The sequence below is a fragment of the Ictidomys tridecemlineatus genome, chromosome 1 (genome assembly GCF_052094955.1).
Source record: "Ictidomys tridecemlineatus isolate mIctTri1 chromosome 1, mIctTri1.hap1, whole genome shotgun sequence".
Lineage (NCBI taxonomy): Eukaryota > Metazoa > Chordata > Mammalia > Rodentia > Sciuridae > Ictidomys > Ictidomys tridecemlineatus.
Genome location: NC_135477.1, coordinates 45854120 through 45877230, shown reverse-complemented (window position 1 = coordinate 45877230; position 23111 = coordinate 45854120). Strand labels below are relative to the sequence as shown.

The following is a 23111-nucleotide window of genomic DNA, read 5'->3' as shown; positions in this document are numbered from 1 at the left end:
TTGACAAAATGCAGAGAGCAATTCAGAGGCATTCTTAGGTAAGAGGGTGCTTTGTGCAGCCCGAGAAAGCTCTGAGAGCAGTCAAGGCAGTTCACAGCCTCTTCCTTGTCTTGAGCAGAATAAACAGAATAATGACACTTTTAGAAAGTAGCTATGGGAAACTCAGCCTTCCCAGGGTGGGAAGAAGTGGCATCCACATGCTGCTATTGGATTCAATCTGCCTTTCTCAAGTCAATGGTCTTGATAGTCATGTGTAGCCTTAGGTGCTTCTCCATTTGGGTACAACAGGCCCCTTTCCCCATATTGACCAGACCTGATGCATTATTCTGTGCCACCCCGACTTGCAGGAAAATAACCAGGTTTTCTGAAAGTAATAAAGCTAAATGCAAATATCACAAGTCCTTGATTTTCTAGAACTCATGTTCTACATGTGACAGAATCCCATCTCTACTGATTCGAGAAAATGGTGGCTCTTTGCCTGTGTGACTCTTTCTTGTGAGTTGCATCTAGATCTTATTTCCTAGTACTTATCCACTATACCTGCCAGTGGATAATTTTCAAATGCCTTCAGTTATGTTCTTGTTTTGACTTAGTACATTTCCCCCCTCTTAATCTTCTTGTGCAAATCCATTCTTTACATCTACATACACACACTCTATGTTAGGCTGCTTAGAAAGCTTTAGGAAACTCCATGGATTTGGGGGAATCTTGCTTCTAGCAAACCACCTAGCCTTTAAATGGTTGAGAATCCCTTCATTAATTCATTCTTTTACTCATCAAATATTTGCGGACCTGAAATCCTTCAGGCCATTTCCTACTCACATATTCTTGCAGATACATGAAGCCCAGCCAAGAAGGCCAGGCCCATTCTTGACTGAGTGTGATCCAACAGGCTTCATCCCAGAAAGCTGACATTGGTCAAGAGGAAGACCTGTGTAATGTGAGCAGTCAGATCCACTCCCACAAGATGCTCATGTGTTGTGTGGTCTACAGATGGCTCAGCTGCACTCTGGACACATCTGCTGCAGCTCTAGGTGTGAAGCTTGAGTCCTCTCACTTCATTTAAAAATCTGTGTGCCATTGATCATCCCTGACACAGATCTGCCTCAAAAGATTCCACTCTGGGCTGGGGTTGTGACTCAGCAGAATACCGCTCACCTCGAATCTGTGAGACCCTGGGTTCGATCCTCAGCACCATGTAAGAATAAATAAGTGAAATAAAGGTATTGTGTCCAACTACAACTAAAAAATAAATATTAAAAAAAGAGATTCCATTTCTGAGTTTGCATAAAGATTTCTCTGAAAGCCCCAGGAACATTTGGTGGTACTCACCATGCCAAGGTAATGGGGACAGGATGGAGGCTTTGGGGTTTATTAGAAGAGTCAAGAAGAGTTTTTCTCCTGAATGTGAAAGTATAGAACCTTGAGGATGACCAAATGAGATGATCACAAAAGAAAGCCCACTTTAGTTTGCCCAGACTATCTGAGCTGGACATCAGAAGAATGTTTCTTTAGAATAAGTATCTATGGGCCTGTCTAATGATCTCCCTCTGAACCATGTACTATCTAGCTATTTGAAAGATATCAAATGTCTAATGTGAGTCTGCCTGATGATGTTGGACTTAGTTCCATCTGCTGAGATTCTCTGGGGGCAAAGGTCAGCTGAGGAAGCAGAACTATTGTAAGCAAACGTGAAGATGGAGGATACTCTGATTATCTAAATAATTCAACATATTGGTTTGGAAGAAAGCTCCAGAGGGAGTACAATAACACAGAGATAGTTGGCAAGGTGTATTTGGGCATGTTCCACTTCCAGAAGTTGGCATTCTCAGCATGCACAGCCAGGTGAGGAAACCCAGGACTCAAAATACTTTTCCATGCTTTTAATGACCCTATGGGGTCAATGGTGTGCACGAACACAACAATCATGTACACCAACATAGAGACACAATGAACACAGACAAAGGTCTTATGCACAGAATAATGGAATGGAGAAGAAAAATTTTCCATGGTTCTTAGAAATGCCACATGGCTCCCTAGGATTTTGTGTGGCAGTACTTCACAGGAAATGTGTTTTGTATTTCCAGTGGAGTAGGGTAAGTGTTTGAAAACTACCATCGATTTTCAGTGAATGGGATGTGAAGTCCTTATTATTTTTTCCCCTCCATAGATATAAGGAGACATTCTGTCTCCTTGAGAAAAATGGGAGGAGAAGAAAAGTCTCATTGTCATATCCAGGGATTTTAAAAATAATTCCCAGAAGCTGTAACGGAAGCTACCACACGCAGCTGGAGTCAAGACTCTCAGGGGTGTCACAGGTCCCATCTGGATACATGGCTCCACTGGCTTTGGGTCTGCTGCTCAGCCGGGGCTATCACACAGGGAACGTGAAGCTGCCCACCTGTCACATCTGACACACTTAAGATGTGAAGCTTAGTCAACTTGGGAGGATGGTGAGGAAAGAAGAACTACTGAGGAGGAAAAGGAAATTGGCAGAGTAGATCCTCAAAACCAGGAGCAATCCAATAGCCTGGTAAGTCTCCAGTCCTGGGCCAGAGGTAAGCAAATCTTCCTCCACTAAGAAGAAAACACCACTGAGCCCAAATAGGAATCCCAATGGCTACTGGTCAGCTGGGGAAAATTAGGCTCATGAAATTCAACTAATGGGATTCAACTGTTTCAGAGGCATTAATTAAACTTTCTTTTAAAAAGACTGTAACTTCTTGGACTTGGCATTTGGATAATGTGCTTCAGCTGCAAGGATCCCAGAGGTGGAGAGAGCCTTCCTTCCCACGGATCCCCAGAGCAGCCCAGTCCTGCCTCTTCCTGTCACAGCCTCACTCAGTTCCTCATCTCCTCCCCCAGAGTGGGTCTCCCAACTGCCTGCTCCCTGTTGGTCCCTTCTTTCCTGGCTGCAACCACAGTATTATGAAAACACAGTTTCTGTTGGTTCATTTCCCTGATCAAACAACTCAAATGCTTTCCATTGTATTGTGGATTAGGATCAAAACCTTTGGTTGGGCCTCTGCCAAGGATGGGGCCCCACTGGACCCTCGGGGGACTCCTCTGCCTACACCCTCATCAAATCTCAACTCCAGCCTTGCTGGGTGGCCAGCTACTCTGCTCTGCTCTGCTCTAGCACTTCCTGTATGGCCTCTAGTTTTCCTCAGGGAATCCTTATCTTTTCTTCTTTCTTTAGAAACGAATAGACCTAATAATCTTGTACAACTATGTAAGTGACCAGGAACCTTGACCTACCCCATAGAAGCTGGAGGCACACGGCTTATATTCCCGCTCCACCATTGAACCTTGGCAAGTCAGACAACCTCTGGGTCTTAGTTGCCTCCTCTGTAAATGGGGCACGTTACAATGTCTCAGTTTGCAGTTGACTCTATTTCAAATAACTGTAGCTCATGATAAAGGTTAACTTCATTAGTATCTGTCCAAGACATAGAGTAGTACCTGCCATGTAGCAAATGTATCTAGGAGTTAAATTCAACAACAACACATGCATGTATGTCCTTGCTGTGCAGGCAAAATGTCCTGCATACAGTTAGTAGAAACTACACTAAGTCTTAACTTGATTCCAAGTAACCAACTGGCCATTTTCTACTACCATCATTTAACAAGATTCAGTTCCCTGGTGATGGAGAACAAAGATAACAGTTATTGGGTAGTGGCCTTATGCTCAGATAAGACAAAAACATCCCTGTTGCCTCAAAAAGAGGAGAGAGTTTTTCAGCAGATCTTAGTATGCCTTTCCTTTGTCTCTCCTCATCAGTGAGCATGACTTGTTTATAATTCCAACATCCACTCCATCTTGAAAATGCTTTCCACCCAGCTGCCCTGGGCTTATGGCTTTAGGCTTCAATAGGAGTCAAAAAAAGATCTTGAACACTAATATCTTTACCATTAGCATGCTGGCAAGTGTCCTAAACTTACTGGGCCATACAAAAAAGGTCCATCTCTGGGTACCATATGAAGAGGGAGAATCCCAAGGCATGATGGAGACCAAAGGTGCCACACATCAACTGCTGGCTTCCATCTGGATGGGATTTGAAGGCAGGATGCAGTGAAACCTGTGCTGCCACCCCACAAGCCTCTCTCCAGTGGCTTTGCACCATTATTGGTCTGGTACTAATTTGAGACAATGCCCAATCACATCACAACAAATTAGCCACAGACATGCGATAGCAATCAACTCAGGGGGCAATCTTGAATGCAGGCTGGGGGATTCCCTATCTCCATGAGCTACACACTCCCACAGATGTTTCTAAAAGCTCTTCCCAGAGGCCCATTTAGAGAGAAATTAAATGCAACTTTGACTTAATTAACGTTTTAAATGATAATGAATACAATGTAGATTCATAAGAGGCATTTACATTGTGTTGTAAAATTGATAAAAATTTAATAACTCTTTGTTAATAAGTTATGTCTCCCCAGACCCATAAAGCCTAAGGCGCTGCAAACTCCAGACTGGGTCTAATCCAGGCTCCTGGTGCAGGTGGAGGAGGGAGGCAGAGATGGACTTGACATTTGCTCCAAGCCTACTCTAATTCAAACCTCTGCTTGTTCATCAGTACTTTATTTCATAGAGTAAAGGTCAGGCCTTGGGCTCAAGGCAGAGCCCTGACAAGAAAGCTCAAGTGGAAGGCGGGCTGGCCCTGGCATCTGTCGCCAGAGATAGTGGAGGAAGTTGAGATGCACTGCTAACTGGCCCCATCTGTCCTCCACCAGGAAGGTAAGGGGAAGAATCCATTGCCCTGTGGTAGGAGCTGTCAGGGTGAGTATTCTGACAACTGGCCACTGTCCTGAAATAAAAAGGCAAACATAATTTCCATGTCACCTTGCATGAGGACCTCTGCTTGGCTTACATGTGGCATGCCAACGTCTTTTCTAGTTTCTCTTTTAAAGAGCCGAGTCATTTAGTATAGTGCCGTGCCCTTGGAAAGGGAGTTGGCTAAGTGACAGGGTACACACAAAAGACCCTTTCGTCTCCCCTCATTCTGACCTTTCTACTTCTTATCTCTCAATTCTGTTTCAAAGAATTTCTTTTGAAAACTTAGCTCCCTTTTGCCTCCTGTTCGCTTCCTCTTTCATCTCTCTGTGGTGCACTGTCAGAGCATATTTATGTTAAGAGAGTCAGCAATACTTTCTGAGGGTGAGAGGGCAGGTAAAACAAGGTCCCCAAATTCAAGTCAACTACTTCATTCAACAATGAACTGCAAGAAAACAGACATTTGTTCTGGATGATTTGTTTGGAATCTTTTTAGAAACCATCAATTTAAAGAATTCCTTTCAAAGCACAGGTTTTATCTTCTACAATGCTGATCACTGCCTATGTGGTGGCCCATTTCTAGTCAACTGACTGGTCAATGTGGTCAGTACCTCAAGCATGAGGCACTGGCTCCTGTAACCTTGCCTGTGACCAATCAAAGTGCCCCAAGTCTCCTACTGAAGACATTGGCTGAATCTTATCCCAGGCCTGTTTTCATTTCCTGCACTGAAATGCAAATGGCCAAATCAGGATGCACGGTCCTTGTTGCTGCAGTGTCAGAGCAGAATCCAAAGACTCCTTTAGTTATTGATGTAAATGTGTGTAATGAATATTGACAGAGAAAGGGGATGGGAGAGGATCACACTGGCATGGCTTACATGAGAAAATGGGATAAATCTGGACATCCAGATACAGGGCTTTAAAAAATAAAAATGCCTGGGAGTGGAGGTGGGAAGAACTGGACAATGGGTACAGTTTCAGTGAGATTGGAAGGGCAAATTCTGCTGATACACACTAGGTTGACTGAGTTGACAATAATGTAGTATATATTTCAAAGTAGCAGGCAGAGAGAATTTGGAATGTTTTACCACAAAGAAATGATAAATGTTTGATGTGATGTATATGCTAATTAGCTTGATTTGATCATTGTACAATATGTGTGTGTGTGTGTGTGTGTGTGTGTGTGTGTGTGTATGGAAAACTCACATACTCACATTATACCCCATAAATTTGTGTCATTACTATATGTTGACGAAAAAATCCATGGAAAACTATAATTAAACTAATATGTGCTCAGTATCCTTCAGCTTTCCTTTTCCCATTTCCCTCTCACTGTGGCAGTGGTGAGAAGAGGAGGCCATTGGTTTCTAGGACCCAAAGTTAAACTAAGTAAAACTGAGGATTGGAGAAAGTCTCCCAAAACTATACATAAGAGGAATAAAATAATGATAGGCTGTTGGTCTTTAGAAGCAGTTTATTAAGTGAACTGTCCCCTCCACAGGCATGTCGTATGATGGACTTTTTTTTCTAGAGCCCTTTCCATCCCCTGCCTTAGTATCTGACTTTATATTCTTCAAAATGCCATTAGTTCACTGGAGTGACTGTAGTTCTATTGACAATGTTAATTCTCTGCCCACACAAACCAAAGGCCACTCAGGATAAGCTGATTTTTGTTTATTATCTGACAAGACTCAAGATTACTCTAAACCGATTTTGGTATGTCTCCCTTCAACCTAATCGTATTGGACTTCTTCTCTCAGCTTACCCCTCAGAGTTGAATGCCTCCATGTGTTATATTTATGCCCGAAATAAAAATCATGCACAATTTAAAATTAGCTACCTTAGTTTGCAAAGCATGTGTGTAATCACGCAGGTTTAAGCTATTGAAAGGTTGGCATGAGTGATCACACGTGTATTTTAGCTAAAACTAGTTCCAAGGGCAACTATAATAACCCGTTTCTCTTCTGCCACATGATTAATTTGATCTCACCAGAGTTACTGACAGTCTGTGACCAGAATCACATCAGGCAGGTCTCAGCAGGTCTGAATCAATAGGGTCCTAAGTTGTCACTGCGTCATAATTTTAATTGTCCCTTTCTATTTGCACTTAGCAATCAGATATCAGACCAGACTGAAAGAGCAAGAAAAAAGTTCCATAGAGAGAAGGGACATTTCACAAAATTATATTGGGAAGGAGTGGGGCTGATTAGAACCTACATCTGTATGTATATACGTGTGTGTTGCTGGACGTATATTTTTCATGTTGGGTAGTACTATAGGACAGCTACTTGTGGAAAAGGTGGGGTGCACACCATCCTGGTGTATTTTACCAGAACTGGCATTCTGCCCAAGATCATCAGAAGTGGAAAAAGAATCAAGATGATCAGAAAATGACACTATGTGTTCTGATTCTAGCCTCAAGGATTGCCAAAAACAAAATGGTCTTGCCATGTGTCCTTATTTGTCACTGTCTTACTTTTGCTACACATATTTAAACTTAATTTTATTTTTATTTTTGTCTTTTCTAAACTAGACCTTCCTCTCCCAAAGTCTTTATGTCACACCTTTGGCCTTTCATCTTCTCACCAGTTCAACAGAAGGAGACAACTGGTCTACCAGCAGGAGATTTAACAAGGGCTGATCCTGGGTAATGGCCCACACCTCCAAAGAGAGGTGCCTGAGCAGGAGGCAGGCAGGCCCTGATAGTAGAAGGCAGGTTTTGAAAACTGTGTGAACACTTCTAATGAATCACCCTCCTCTGGGTACCTGCTACTTCTACTCCCACTTCAGAAAACACGTAATGGGACTTCGTGTTTCAACTTAGCATCCCTTGAAAAACGGAAATCTTTCCCTTTATAAGGAAAAAAAATTGTAGAGAGGAGACGAAAAGCAAGAGAGAGACGAATTAGGCCGTCTCCAAAGCACACTGGCTCAACTGGGAAACTGCGACCAAAGCAAGCTCCATAATAGCATAATGACCCTTAATGAGTGTCTTGGGGAAACAATACAGCCTCAGCATAAAAGACAAAGGGCAAAACCCATCATGGCTCCGCTGACACTAATTCAAAATGATTTTCAGAACAACTAAAGAATGTAAGAGAAGTAATCTGATCCGCCCATCTGACCTCACTTTGATTCCAGGGCCCTTCTCCTGCCATTTCTAATTGTCAGACCCTCTACATTTCACATCTGCTCATATTTAATAAAAAGCCCACTCTCACCACTGCTCTTGGAGTCAACTCGTTCTGTCAAATGGGCACCGCCCAACCCCACCACCAGCAAGGGTCACCCAGGGATTGCTCTGGAGCTCTGCCAGTGGGATTCCGCAAGAGAGAGAAAGAGAGAGAGACTTTTTTAATTGGAGAAGAAGGGCTTATGTGGGTGCATAAAGGGGCTCAAATTGGAATGGATTTTTCTAACTTATTATTAGTGGTCAAAGGTGAGTGGTCTCACACAGGGATAGATGAAATCTGCTTTTGTTTGATGGAGTGACGACGGCGGGAAGAGGATGAAACAGAGAAGGCCAACCTCCCCCTGAGCTGTCAATACCAGTTACAGCTTCAACATGGGCCCAAAGCTCCATGTCTTCCACGGGGGTAGAGTTGCTTGTGCTGGAGGCACAGAAAGGACAGTAAGATCATGCACAGAATGTTTCTGAGAGGATGGGACAATCCCGCCCCAAGATTTTCTTCTCCTGGCCTCCATCAATGCTTAGATGAAATTGCAGAACAGAGAAATCCCTCTAATTATGGTTTCTCTTGGATAAAGTGGAAATTACACACACTGGGCATCATGGCCCTTAAACAGGGACACAGACTTTGCTGTTATTGATCTGTTTGACCACAGCCAAGATATGACCATAGGCCCTAGCTTGGAGCCACAGTGGCTCCTTCCTTTTTCCACTAAATCTGTGGCCAATGTTTCAGAGCCTAGTGGTTACTTGAGAACAGCAAAAGATGGCTGGCAGTTACATCCACAACTGCCAGTCAAAGATATGTGGCCAAATGGTGCCTCCACAGCTCACCCCTTTGTCTTCCTCCTCATCTTTGAACCTGGCATTTTGCCACACCATCACAGATGAGTTATTTGTGCAATTGTGACTTGGGTCATCTGGGTAGTGGCATAAGAACTAAGAGAGAACTCTCAAAGGGAGAATAAAGGTTAAGGACTCATATTGTGGCATTTGTAAGAAAGATACCTCCTTTCCATGATTCTAGGCCAAAGTGGTTAGTGTAGCCCATAATTCCTCTCAAAGCAGCCTCCTTTAGGTGTCACTTTTATCCTTCAGCACTGCTCTGGAAGAGCAGTGAATCAGGAATCAGAGAGGATATCCTATGGTCCTAGGTCCAACTTTTCCTAATGCCTCCAATAAAACTTGATGCATGTGTCATGCCTCAGACCAAACTGTGTGTTCAAATATCAGACCCGGCATGGCTCACCACTCTGGTGTGTAGTCTGAGTTTAGTGTTACCTCCCTGGCCCTACATATCCCCATGGTCACCATCACACAAGTACCCTGTGCTGGGACCACTTCCAGCACCAACACCAGGGAGTTAGGCAGGTTTTGGTTTCATGGGAACAGATGCTAAAGAGCCTTGTGCTCTCCCTTCTTCTTGTGGTGGGTGTGAACTCGTCCTCACTGGTAAAAATGTAGCTCAACCAGCTCTGGGTACGTAGGAAGGGAGAGGATGGATGACAGTACAGTTGCCAATAAAGAGGAATGGATGAAGCACAGAAAGAAACATTGCCTCCTACCTCCTGCACTACCAACAACATGAAATCAAGGTCATGATCATACTTGATGGACAGCCAAGTCCTCAAGCAGAACACAGCCTTTTATGCACGTGGATGAGGACACATATCCCATCCTCTCCACCAAGAGCTTCCAGTAACATCATCAATGAACTGTGTCAACAAAACAGCAAGGTTTCTGGTGAAGACAGGGGTAAGCATGGTCTCAGGGATGTGGCTCATCTCAGCCTTGTTAGTCACCAGCAGTTCTTTCACATCACTGAGCTCTTGGGAGACAAAGGCCTGTGCTACTGACTCGGAAATCACGGCAGTTTGACTTACAATTTTTGTTATTTAGATTCATGATTATTACAAGATACCTTAGTTAAGTGGGGCAAAATAAAAAGTGGGAAAAAATGAAAGATTTTTCTTGGAGCGATTCTTTGAATTAGTCATCTCTCTGAGGAGAAGCTCTAGAATCCACCAGCCTATGGAGGTTGGAAGATTTAAAATACCTTTTTCCAGAATATACTACAAAATCTGGCACTGGAGAAATGAGATTCAGGTTAGAAAGGCACAGAAAAAATACCATATGTGTAGATATTTTTGCAGACATCTGCACCTAAACTCTGTTGCATTTTCAAAAATTAAGCCCATTTAAAAATTTAATGTTGAGCTAGCTTTCTCTCTTAACACTTTTTTTCTTCCTCCCTTCAGCCCAACCCAATTTATAGGCTTTTCCAAAATATTAAAATGTATATTTTCATATATCTCTGTTTTAATATAGTATTTGAGATACGGTCCTCTTATACTGATTTAAACCAGAGAGAAAGAATATCGCCTGACTGTTACATCACAGTACTACCCATTATTGCAAGAAACATAATAAACCAATGAAGTCAGATTCCCTCCTCAGCACATACAGGGACACAGGCAGCTGGGGCAATGAGTCACCACATAACAGATCACACTGGGACGAAGACACCAGTCCGACTGACTCACAGAACCACGGGGCACAGCACGAGACAGGGATGAGACCACAGAGAGCACAGACAGGGGGTGCATGTCAAGATTGAACTTACAGGCACGGAAACTGGTGGAGCAATCATTAACAGAGACAGAAGAAAGTGGGAAGGCTCTCTCAAGGGTGTCCACGTTACCACGCACACGGCCTGACATGCACGAGCAGTCACGCTCAGAACGTCCGCAATCAAAACAACATGCCCGCCTCATTCTCTTGTAGATGGACATCTTGGCTATAACCATGTGGTTGGATGGGAGGAGAGGAAGAGCGGCAGTTAATGGCAAGGTCACACACAGCAAGACAGCTGGAAGGGAGCTGAAGGGATTTAACACAGGTCTTAGTTCACATTAACAGTCTTGACCCAGGGGAAAAAAAATGCAGAGTGATTGTTGATAACAGTTTGGTTGTACATCAAAAAAGCAGTGAAAATATAAATTGCCTTTATAGTCACCCTAGGCTGATGCATATTATTTTTCTCCCCTCAATAGAGCAGTGACCACGGGAAAAGGGCATGGCTGAACACAACTGGGTTCTTGGATGAGAAGAGCAAATTACAGACATCAAAAAAAGTAACCAACATTTTCCCCCTGCACTATTAATGCAGAAGGACAAAAGAAACACATGGCCAATCAATTAAATTAATTGCTTATTTGGTACCATAAATAGTCTTTGCAAGATGCAAACATATCTAATAGGTAGTTTTTTTTTTTTCTTTTTTCCTAATTTCCATCCATTTCTGGGCATTAGGCAGAGCCCGGGACAAGCTTCCATCAAATTAGATGTGAAACGATTACGTGTTAATATAGAATCTGAGGATGCCTTCACTGAACTTCCCGGGAGTGAGTTTACATGATAGCTATAGGAATTTAAATTTACTTTTGACAGAACAAATATCCAAATCTGTCCATATAAGAAATGCAGCTACTCAAGGCTAATGCTGCGTATTTGACATTAAAGGAAGATTGCAAATAAGAAATCACCAAAAGCATGAGATGTTGGTCTATTGGAATGCATTTGCCTACTCATGGGGGCACCTTCTGCTTAAAGCCGAATCTGAAAATTATATCTGTCTTTCTCTCCTCACCCACCAGAAATTCAGAAAGCAATCAGTCTACTGGTTAAACATTCTTTTTTTTCCCCCCCTGTACACAGAAAATACTGGCCAAAATAGCTTAGAAATCACAAAACATAAAATCAGATAACAGTTTCCACAATGAATTTCTTATTGAGATTTGCAGGCCCCCGTGGTGGCTCTTCTAAAGCTAGTACTGTAGGTTCCATGCTGCTCAGGGATCCAACCCAAATGCTGACCTACACCAGTTGCTGGATATCACCCCAGCAGTTCCCAATGCCCTTCACCTTCACCCCTCAAGCCAATTTATATTTAAGTACAATAAGATAAGCTTTTTGTACCTTGTTTTGATGCTACAACAGGCAAACATGTTTGCTTATCACTTAGCATGGACTAGCCTGCTTCTCTCACAGGGTGGGAGAATAATTCATATTTATTCCAAACATCACAGCCAAACAGTGAACTTGAGTTGGAGAGGTGTTATTCCCTGGGGTCCACACATGCCATTAGGAAAGTCATTCCCCACCTCCTGCCTTTCTTCTTTGTTGTAGAGAATGGTTGCCCTCTTATTTAAAAATATGGCTTGTGGTTTTGCCCTCTTTGAATGTTACAGTCACCGAGAAAGGGGTTTAAACCTCTCAAATGGGTCAAGTCCTGTTCTAAGACCTTTATGACTTGCCATATGGTATATTTTTCAAGCAAGGGTAAGGTTATGATTGTGAAGAACAGGCACTGGGGGAGATGAACAAGAGATCTCTTCAGCAGCATCTCCATTCCTATAAACTTGGCTCCCATGTTTAGTGACACCTTCTTTTAGCATCCTAACTAGTCTGTTCCCATCATCATGCAGCCCTAGCCCTGTTCAGTGTGCAGTGTCTCATTCCTTTGAGCTTAGTTTTTACCAAAAAAATTAAAAAGTATTTAAAAAGAATTTCACTATAGCATTTGAGTCAAAGGAATTCAGAAGGCATGGTCTGAATTCTCAGACACCCCCAACAAACAGCAGTGGCTGAAGTCAAGAACAGGGTGGGGACTGGGGGTTTCAACTAAAGACATGAAAATAATCGTCTTATATGTGAATCTGGTTCTGGTGCACAACCTGGAGAACCAAATCCTTGTTTTTCCTTTCCTAAGTTCTTTTACTGGAAATATTGATTTGTTATTTACATGGAAGAGAAAAAACAAGGATGACTTTTTTGTTTCAAAAGTTTTTTAAATCAAATGCTGTAGCAGAGGAGAAGACCATCAAATCAAACTCGGAAATGCTTTGCTTTTTGTTAGCAATAGTCCCTGGTTTCCATTTCCATGCTGCTATTTGGGGTTCATACACAATAACAGAATCTGAAACATTTATAGGGAAAGAATATGTGTGTGAGTGTGTGTGAGTGTGTGTGTGTGTGTGTGTGTGTACACACACACACACACACACACACATATATATCCATATACACACATACACACATAGATGTATGTGTGTACACATACACATACCATCTTTAAGGACAAAGGGTGGAATGTTAGGGATACAATAACTTTTGAAACTACTTTGTCAGAGGCAAACCCATCATAATGGGTGATTATGATATCCAACCAGTGGCTCTCAGGGACTGTTTGCAACTGCCATTGTTGGCTCTTCTGGAAACCATGCATTGTTTTAAAATTTCATATTGTTAGCATGCAAGAACAGGCTGAAACTGGTCATCGAAGCAGCAAAAAACCATTTGCTATAAGAAGATTAGCTGTTAATTATAAGCAGTCACATTCCAAAGCAGCATATGCATAAAAAGGAAAACATGCTATTACTCGTCATTCCTTCCCAGTCATTTTTACACTCACACCAAATGCAAAATAGAAATCTCAAAAAAAGACAAACAAGCACCACCACAAAAAAAGAAAGAAAGAAAGAAAAAGAAAAAGAAAGAAAAAACCAGCAAGAATGATCAACAAGAGGCTCAAAGACAAGACAGAAACATTTAAAAATGATTGAGCCCCACATGTTGACAAACCTTCATGAGTCACAATGTCTAGACCAAAGGCCACCAACTGCCCAACTGTGAGGGTGGCTCCTTTTCTCTACTTCTGGAACAGTCCGTTTTCATTGACCCCTGTCAGGAGTCTTCACATGTATACTTCTGGGTCTACTTTCTTAAAAGGTAAGAGTAATTCTGACCTTCCATCTGGGAAAGTGATCCATCAGGCCTGAAGGCTGTGTGTGCCAGTCAGGAAGAGATTTCCTCAGGGCCATTATTCAAGTCATGGACAGGTTCTTTAACTGAAAACTGAGGAGGATTTGCATCTCTGGTAATAGATGTTTCAGAAGATGCAGATACTCTGTGTGTAAAATTATACTCTCAGGTTTTAAAATAAAGTTATATCAAAATTATGTGGTGGATCTCCTAATTTGGGAATTACCTCCCCGTCATCTCCCTCAACTCTCTCTGGCTTCCAGATCCTGCAAGTTTTGTTTTAGTGATTCCTAGCTATTAAGAACCAATAGCATTTTATTTCCATTTCTTAGTGATTTTTTCCTTTTTCTAGAGCCAATTTGGGTTAAAAGGTTAATTTCAGACATCAGAGCGCTACTTAAAACTCCCAAGGTTAGGTTTCAAAGAGCAACTTGAAAAACTTCAGTATTTATTTATTATAGAAACAAGTTTCTTATCTACTCCTTGAACACACTAAGTGTCCTCTCTCTCTCCTTTTGTGTGCTGAGTTTTTTTCTTAGGTAGTTACCCATTGCTCTCTGGCCAAATCCCAATCCTCAGAGATTTCCTGGGGAATTTCAATGGCAATACAAAGTGGATCTATGAGGACATCTAGTGGATCGGTGTGAAACAGCAGCTAGTTAACAGAGGAGTTAACCTGAACTTGCTGGCCTTTCTCTGAAAGGAGCAGAGAGCCTGCTGTCTCTAAGAATTGAAATGTATGCAGCAGTGTCACTTCAATTCAATGGCTGCTCCAATCCACAGCAGATGTTTAGGGGCAGTAGGGATGGGGAGGAAGGGTCCTAGAAGAGGATCCTAGGGTGATCAAAAATGGTTATGTTGCAAGCACATGGTCTTTGCAGTACCAGCTGATGGGGTCCTCACAAGATCCTGTTGCAGCTTCCCAGACAGGGAGCAAACAAGAGTGTGTCTCTGGCAGGTGTGAATACTGTAGCTACTTGTCATTCCATCTTAGGGCTCTTGGAACTTTATGCTCAATTAACTGCCCCCGTGGGCAGACTTAACTCTGGGAAACTAGAAATACAGGCCTCCAGGGACTCCATTTTCTCTTTGGCCCACATCATTAGGTTCTTGTTCTGGATCAGTGCCACAGATTCAAAGAGGTTATCTGGTTGCCAAGAATTAGATCCTGGGTCTCACCTTCCTCCAAAGAACTCTGGTTGAGCCATTTCATAATTTAAGAAAAAGCTTTTATGTGCTTTTCTTCACCACAATGAAGTGGGTATTCGTCCAATATTTCCATCATGACTTCCTTGTAGTATTTATAGAGACATAATGAAAGTATTTCCCTAATGGACATCATCAAAGCTATCTGTTTATTCTTGAGTGTTTGAAATGGAAAGATTTCTCAGATGTGCCCTTGGACTGCTTTTTCTCTATTTTCAAAAATCATGAACATGAGAAATGAAACCTGCTGCAGATGTTACATAGTTACTACTCTTTCCTTGGGACAAACTGACAATCATCTGTCAAACTCAGATTCTTTGCTAGTTAGCCCTTCTGAGCCAAGCCTGGAATAGGAGGCCGAGTTGGATCCCATCCTATTCCCAGCACCATCTGCCTCCTGCATCAGCAACCAAATTGTCAGCCAATTTGCAATTGCAGAATCTTAATTTCCAGGGTGGATTGGAAGGGGCAGGAAAGGCAGCCCTGGACAGAGAAGCCCAGGTGGAGTTTTCCAACTGTTGGGGGGGAAAATATTTTAGGTTTCCAATGGAACAAATTCAAGGGAAGGTTGGTGTAAAAGAAAAAAAAAATCTGTCATGCAACTAATAGACACTTTTCAGATCACAACCTCACTTTAAAAATCAGTCCAATGAAGGAAATTGTATTTCCAAGCATGAACCCTAAAGCAGCAACTGAAATGATAAACAAAAATATCCTTGGAAGAAAAGTCCGCAAAGGTTTAAGGTATATTATTTGATGTGGCACTGGAAATCAAAGAACATTCTTTCAAGTCCTATAAATGAGGAATGATGTCTTCACTTAGCAGAAGTCCTCCCATTACCTTCTGGAGGAAAAAGAAAGTTCTTCCAGGTGGTTTTCCAAGAACAGGGAGAGGGGAAAGACAAAGCTAGTTAACATCAGTAACAGGAGGCACTCCGAGCTAGTTGATTCTGCCCTCAATGATCACATTGTATCTGGGAAAGGTAGAAGAATTTGGCACTCTAGTTGTTTGTTGAGTGACATCACGTTTTCTCCATTCAGAAGGAATGTTAGATGGACTACGCAAATGCTGTGTTCTGCAGATGAAGGGCACTGCAGAGACAATTTTGGCAGAATTGTGCATTGCGTGGAAGTCAGTCATTGTTTTGGGGGGGGGGATATTGTTGTTGTGTTGTTTTGTTCACACTGAGCATTTCATGCTCTCCAAAGACCGAAGACTAGCCAAAATCAGATGCTCAACTTGCTCTTCTGCTGCAAAGGAATCTGAGAGGACCCACTGCAGAAATATCTTCTTCAAGTTCCAGAGCCGTTAGACTGAATGAGTTATGGATTGAGTCTCATTTAAATTTCAGTGGAGTCTAGTAAAGTTTGTGAGTAAAGACCCAGTGCTGATGGTGTCCCTGAGAGCAATGCTGCTGTCAGTCACACTCTGTAATGTTGCCCTTAAAAGCTCCTCCTCAATTGCCACATCTGGTTGGGTGAGGGGGAATCACCCAAAACTTAACATGGACTCCTTCAAACCCGTACAGAACTCATTTATGAAATGGAGCATCCTTCATGAGCCCGTATTTCTTACTTAAACAAGTAAACAATTCTTCCTAGATGTCTGACTAATGCTTATAGAGAAATAGGAAAGGTCTTACTTCATAGTGACTAAAAGAGAAACTTTGTTTTAAAGCAAGGGAACTTCATAGACTGTAGGAAATAATTACCACTGTGCAAATACTTGTTTCCAGGAAGGCAGTTTAGATACTTATGATTCCAAAGGCGGATAGCCAATTAATTCTCTAGGAAGCCCCTTCTTGTATAGAGAGGCACATATACTGTAGTAAATACATCCCACTCTCTATGGAAGATCTCTACACTTATATATAAAAATATACATTTTTACATATAAAGTACTGGTACACATCATATATATATCACAACACAGGAATATATATGTAACCTATGTGCTTCCTTCTGGGGAGGAATTCAAGCTCCATAGCAGAGGAGAGCAAGTACAATTTATCAAAGGTAAGCATGATAATGACCCCCAATGGACAAGGCATCTAGAGCTAGAGTGGTAATTACTCCAATCTAATCAGTGTCCTTCAAAGTCCTGAGAAAGGCCTTCAAGAGAAACACACTGTTGTCAAGGTCTTATTTTCAAATGTAAAAATAAGACAGCATCAGAAGCTGGCCAGAGGCTGAGGGTGGGTTGATGTGTGGAGAGTGGGATCCAGGTACTCTCTGGCTCCAGGTTACTCTGCAGACCATGTTGGGCATGAGCGAATTGGGGCATGATGTCACTGCTCCATGCAACATGTATACCAAAAGTAAAATGAAATTGAAACTGTACAGAAAATGAAAGAAGTATCTCATCTAGAGAAAGACAGGGCAACTAGACTCCGGGCTGGTGGGAACCCGTTTTACTCACAATAGATCACTACCAGTGTGCAGTTTAAATAGAGTAGGGGGCCGTATCCCAAGGCAGCAAAGAGAAAAAACATAAATCAAAGATATGTCAATGATCAGAAATTTAAAAAAATTCCTTCAAACACATCAATCTAGATAGGACTTGTCCCCTAGGAGACTACCCTTTGGCAAACTTTCAGAGGCTAGGAGGGAAAATGTAAATCATTAGACCAGCTTTGTTACACACACAAAAAAAAAGAAAATGGGTAAATGGTTGAGTCTGAGAGCTTGCTCCTTGGACAGGTAGCTGGACTGGACTCATGTTCTGGATGAAGAGCTATGAAGAAATGGAAAGAAATGCAAAAGTTAAACTGGACCACCACCATAGACTTTCCAGAAATGGAATGTCCAAACTCCATATATTTCTGGGTAATATGACACGAAACATTGAAGGTTACTGAATGAAAGGGAATGGGAAGGAAAGGGCAGAGCTGGAAGGGGAAGAGTTGGGTTAGGGGAGGAGGGATTGAAGCTGTGGACAAAGGAAGTGGAAGGAGGGTTAGGAAGCTAGCAACTATCATTAGCTCTGCCCTCATGGACACATACTATTTTGGGGTGAATTATTAACATTTGGACTAACAGATTTGGACAAGTGACTTGGTGGGTCAAATGCCCTCTCCAACTTAGGGTACCAGGCAATGCCTACCCCAAAATATGGGATTCCCCCAGTGTGTTACCAATGTCCCTAGCTCTTTCTAATGAAAACTTCTTTGCAACCAAAACATATTTTCTCCAGTCTCCTCACTTTTCTGACTTAACATGGAAAGGTTGCTACTCAATAATTTCATTTTATTCTAACCCCCCTCCCATACACACACATTGACATCCTGCCCTCTAGGCTATGGCCTTTTAATTAGGAAGAATAGCATTGGACAACTCTGATTGTTATATCAAATATTAACCTCATAGCCGAGGGCCTTGTCACACTGGCTTGGCTTGGTCAAGGCAGACTTTATACAGCAATGTGTGCCCTTGCATGATGGGAGATCATACATTTTATTAGTTCAACCAACTTTTTTAAGAGAATAAAGTTCTTTTAAACAATGACATACCTCTCCCCCAGGATGAAGCTAAAGTTCAGTGCTATTTGCTTGCCTGGAATCAAGATGGAGAAAATATCCTGGAGGTCAAATCCTTATTTGCAAGGATTTTTAAAATGGTCTGCTGTGATCCACTAGTGTCCTAGGAGGGACATTTAGTTTTGCAACAAGAATCAATGAAGCTCTCTCTATATATTTCCTTCTACTTCTTCCCTTCCTGACCAAGACACCAAAGAGATCTTTTCAACTGAGAAGTGATGATGTGGTTTTCTTGCTTGAACTCTTCCAACAGCTTCCTGGTATAGAACTAAGACCCAGCTTCTTACCACCACTTGACCTTCCTCTCTAATCTTGGGTAAGTAGCACTCTTTCCCCAGTGCCATCAACCCCACCAGCTGCTCTGTCATCCCTCGGGCACTTTTTTCCTATTCCCTCACTCTTCTCCCTACTTGGCCTTGGGGCTCAGCTTCAATGTAACCTCCCAGTGGAGTACTTTCTGACCTTCCAAACTGGGAAACAGTAGCATTCCAACTAGGCACCTCATATTCTCAGACAGGCTTGCCTCTCTTCTCCGCACTTGGTTCTGAGCTTATTTAACTATTGGTGTGATGATGGTTTGTGTCCTGTTGCTAGCAGGAATGTCCCAGGAGGGCGAGATGACATACATATCCTTCTCCACTCAATTCTTGGCACCAAGAATGGCACCTTGCCCCAAAAGGGCACTCAAACATATGTGAAAGCTCACTCAACAGTACGCTGTGTGTAGTCTTGCCATTTCATTGATACCCCTGTGGGACAAGGGTCTCTGGAAAATAAATAACCTTTCATGGAATGTTATCCTCAATACTCTTCTACCTTTTCCAAACCCCTCACTGAAGAGCTTCCTTACAAAAGAGTTTGCCGTCTTGTATTTATTATTCTCTGTTTACCTCTACCCTCAGGATGTCCTGTACCTTCTGATGGAAACAACCCAGGTGATGCCTGGCCAAATGAGCTTCTGTATTCACAATTAGCCAAGCAGGGCTAGGTTGACTGCCTCATGGGAAGGGTGTCTGGAGTCATGAAGCCTGGGTGAGATTAGACGTGGAGTGAACTTGCTTCTGAGCCTCTCAGATGCTCTCTCTGGGAGAGTGTCAGAATGGGAGAAATTCATAGGTTCCAAGAAGTCAGAGGCTCTTGCTATAAGATATCAATAAATACACATCTTGGTTAGGTGACAGTGTTAGGAGGAGGGGGTGCTGAATATATTAAATCAGTGGAGAAGGGAGCAAGATGGTAGGACTTAGCTAGTTTGGGAGCCAGTCTGAAAGGATTTCCACAGAAAGTTCTCCAGACCAAGAGCTGCCCTATGGGTACTGGCCCAAGGGATTGATTAACTTATTTGGGCTCCAGTGGAACTATATTTTTATCTTTCTGGTTGTGCAGGTGCTCCTTCAAGAGCAGAGGGGGGAAAGGCCCTGTTTCAGATGGGATAATCTAGGGGTGGTACTCTGCTGTCTTGTGTGCATGTGAAAAAGTATTTTATAGTGTGATCTTTTATGGCTGTGTTTGTACTCATCAAACCCGAGGTCACCTATCTGGCCCTTCCATCCTGCAATAAAGATTAAGGCACTCAGAGAACAGCATCAAGAAAGGCCTCTGGGGACCTGAATCCCTGCACACTGGCTGTATGACTGCCAGCAATCTCATCCTCTCACTAAACTTGGAAGCCTTGATGCCTCTTTCTGTAAAATGGGATTAATAACACCCCCTGCCAATTACACAAGGTTATAGTGAGGATCAAAGCTGCCTTCACAAGGACTTCTTCAAACAATGAAGGAAAGGGAGGCATCATTATTTTTCTTTCTCCAGGGTTGAGAGAAATTTCTACCAAACAATGCAGCATTGATGCTGCAAAAGGCATGGCCTTCACAAGGTCAAAACTATAACTCCTGGTCTCTGGGAAGCTCCAAGCCAGTGTCTCTGATTCACCACTGAGGCTCCAGCTGCTCTAGAAGAGGCATGTTACAGGCTAGGCCAGAAGCTACTCAGCCCAAGGCATCTACCCCAAGGCTGGCCTTTGGGACAATGGTGATCAAGGTTCTCCTCTAGAGCCATGTTCTTTTCTTAGAGTGATCTGAGGGAGTCACAATGAAAAACTCTGACCTTTGGTACTAAAGCCCACAGGAATTCCAAACGGAAAGAGAGTCAATTCCCATTTCGGAAACTGAGCTCTCAGATTCAGTTTCCCTCTCAGCCCTAGCACAGCCATCTTTATGTAGTGGTTTCCTGTCCACTGGAAATCACTACACAAAAACACTCCATCTAGTACAGTCTTAGTGTCCTACTTCCTTTCTTTCTTTTTTGGGGGTCCTGGGGATTGAACTGTACACACTTATCTCTTCTTCATTATTTTAATTTTGAGACAGGGCCTTGCTAAATTGCTCAGTCTGGCCTTGAACTTGCGATCCTCCTGCCTCAGCCTCCTGAGTAGCTGGGATTACAGGCATGCACTACAGCAGCTGGCTGGGTGTTCTACTTTTTCACATCATACTTGACACTATTAGACTGGACATATCCTCTGGAGTCAAGAAATGGAGACTGGGTACAAAGTTCACCCCTAGGTATTATTGGTGGTGATTTTTCGTCCTCTAACAAAGCAAGGATGGCTATTTCATATTTCTTTGAAATTGTGGTGTGAAACATAAACATATTCAAGAGAACTCTTGATGTTTAATGTTTCTCTCATAGGGAAAGGGGAAGGAAAATGAATTTGGGGGACTAGGAAGGAGGGGGCAGGGAGGGGGAAAGAAACACTACTTACGCCGTTTGCAGCCGCATTTTTTAATTCTTTTGGGATCTGTGATGTCATCATGACAGGCCTTGCAGTAAAAAAATGCCCTGGAGAAAGAGAATGGAAAAACTGACACATTTCATAATCCAACCAAATGAAATGAGTACCACATTTCCTCCGCGGTGGTGCCAAATTAATGAAACATGCCAGCACTAATTTCCTTTAATCTTTTGAAAAGTTTAGACATTTGCAGACGGAAATGTTTGTTGCAAGACCATTTATTTCAAACACGGGATTCTGTGATTTGAGTTAGTGCTTCTTTTCATAAACCTGCATTTGCAGAGGAACTGGGAGAAGGGTTGCTGATGAGACACACCGTGTCTGCTTGCTTGTCTTTCATTTTGGAGAACAGCACTCGATGCTCTTTGTCGGGACATGTGAACCATCAGCCCTGAATCCTGGGTGGGGAAGCTACACAACTCCCAAGCCCCACAGTCTACTCAAATGTACATTAAAGGGGATAAGCAGGGTGCTCCACTGTCAAATGCAAACATTAGCCTTGTCACTTTGAAAGCATCTTTTCTTGTTAGCCTGAGTGAGAGAGAGTTGAGAGGAGGTAGGAGAAGAAACAACAAAGGCAAGAAGTCTAGCAGTTTCTCTGTCAAACTCCCTCTGGGATTTCATAGCTCATTTCACTGCATGGCTGGCGGGACCCACCCCTGCTATATACAGCCCTGAGAATATGTAATAAGTGAAGGTTTTCTTCTCACTATGGAGTAAAGCTCAGCTGACCACAGCTGAGCAAAGGAATGAGGTGGGTAGAAGGAACCTTAGAAGAAGCCATCAAAAGAAAATCCCCTAATCAGATTTGGGTGTCAATATGGGATTACAAAGTGCATTGGCTTGTGTCAAAGATACTTTGGGGGCTGGGGCTGTGGCCCAGTGGTAGAGTGCTCACCTAGCATGTGTGAGACATTGGGTTCAAACCTCAGCACCACATAGAAATAAAATAAAGATATTGTGTCCACCTACAACTAAAAAATAAATATTAAAAAAAGATACTTTGGTAGAAATAAGACCATTACAGCACAGTTTAAGATCATAGGGTTAGAAGAACAGTGTGGGTGGAGGGTATGGATGAGCAAGAGTGAACCCATACAACCTGCTGTCCACTTAGTACACAAGATACTAACCTTTTTAAAAATATATAAAATAGGCTTTGTTGTTCGATGGTTTTGTATAGCCGAGGGCCAATGTAAATGTTTTGAGCATAGTAGACTAAGTTAAGCTAGAGCAGGTGTGTCAAATGCATTTTTGACCGTGATATTTTCAATTTATGATGGTTTACTGGGATTTAGTACGTCATAAGTAGAGAAGCATCCAAACTGGGGAGGTGATAAAATTCACTGGAACAACCTTACAACCTTATGGATCCAAGAACTAATAAAATCCCTGGCTTAGCACCTTTACCACTCCCAACATGAACTTGAATTCCAGGGATAAACATGGTCTTTTCCTGACTGGGCTAAAGAAATAAACACAATTCTTAACTATTTGATTCCGAGATTCCTTTTTTTTTTCTTTTTATGTTTTTCACAGGACTTGCATTTACGACTGGCACTGGCTAGAAATCAATGTTAAGACTTTTGGAACTGGAAGGGATTGTGGGGATTTGAGCCAAATCTCTAGGACTCAATGTCCCCATCTGAAAACTGAGGAGGTTGTCATGACCTGCCCAAAGTCATCTGATGGTGGAGCCTGGCTGGCCCCGGGATTCTGCATCCAAGTCCAACGCCCCTTCTACACAAGAAGCTCTTCCACTATTTCTTTAAATGCCAGCTGTCA

General features: G+C 42.5%; 1 protein-coding gene and 1 long non-coding RNA gene across 36 annotated transcripts in view; one reads left to right on the top strand and one right to left on the bottom strand.

Moving 5' to 3' along the window:
• The window catches only part of Kcnma1 (potassium calcium-activated channel subfamily M alpha 1), a 708132-nt gene that overhangs the window by 104742 nt on the left and 580279 nt on the right, over nt 1–23111 (bottom strand). For 14 of the 35 annotated variants that reach the window (XM_078039512.1, XM_078039502.1, XM_078039518.1 and 11 more), the window contains 2 exons: nt 21297–21373; nt 10591–10764 (listed from right to left, as the gene is read on the bottom strand). In XM_078039512.1, the coding sequence (XP_077895638.1) occupies nt 10591–10764; nt 21297–21373 (251 nt within the window). Of the gene's footprint in view, nt 1–10590; nt 10765–17415; nt 17425–21296; nt 21374–23111 lie in introns of all 35 variants that reach the window. The other 21 variants (XM_040272877.2, XM_040272891.2, XM_040272884.2 and 18 more) reach the window with 2 other exon arrangements.
• Nucleotides 4636–8003, top strand: LOC144375316 (uncharacterized). The gene is made up of 2 exons (XR_013435001.1): nt 4636–4741; nt 7311–8003. It is a non-coding gene; the product is annotated as an uncharacterized LOC144375316 (long non-coding RNA).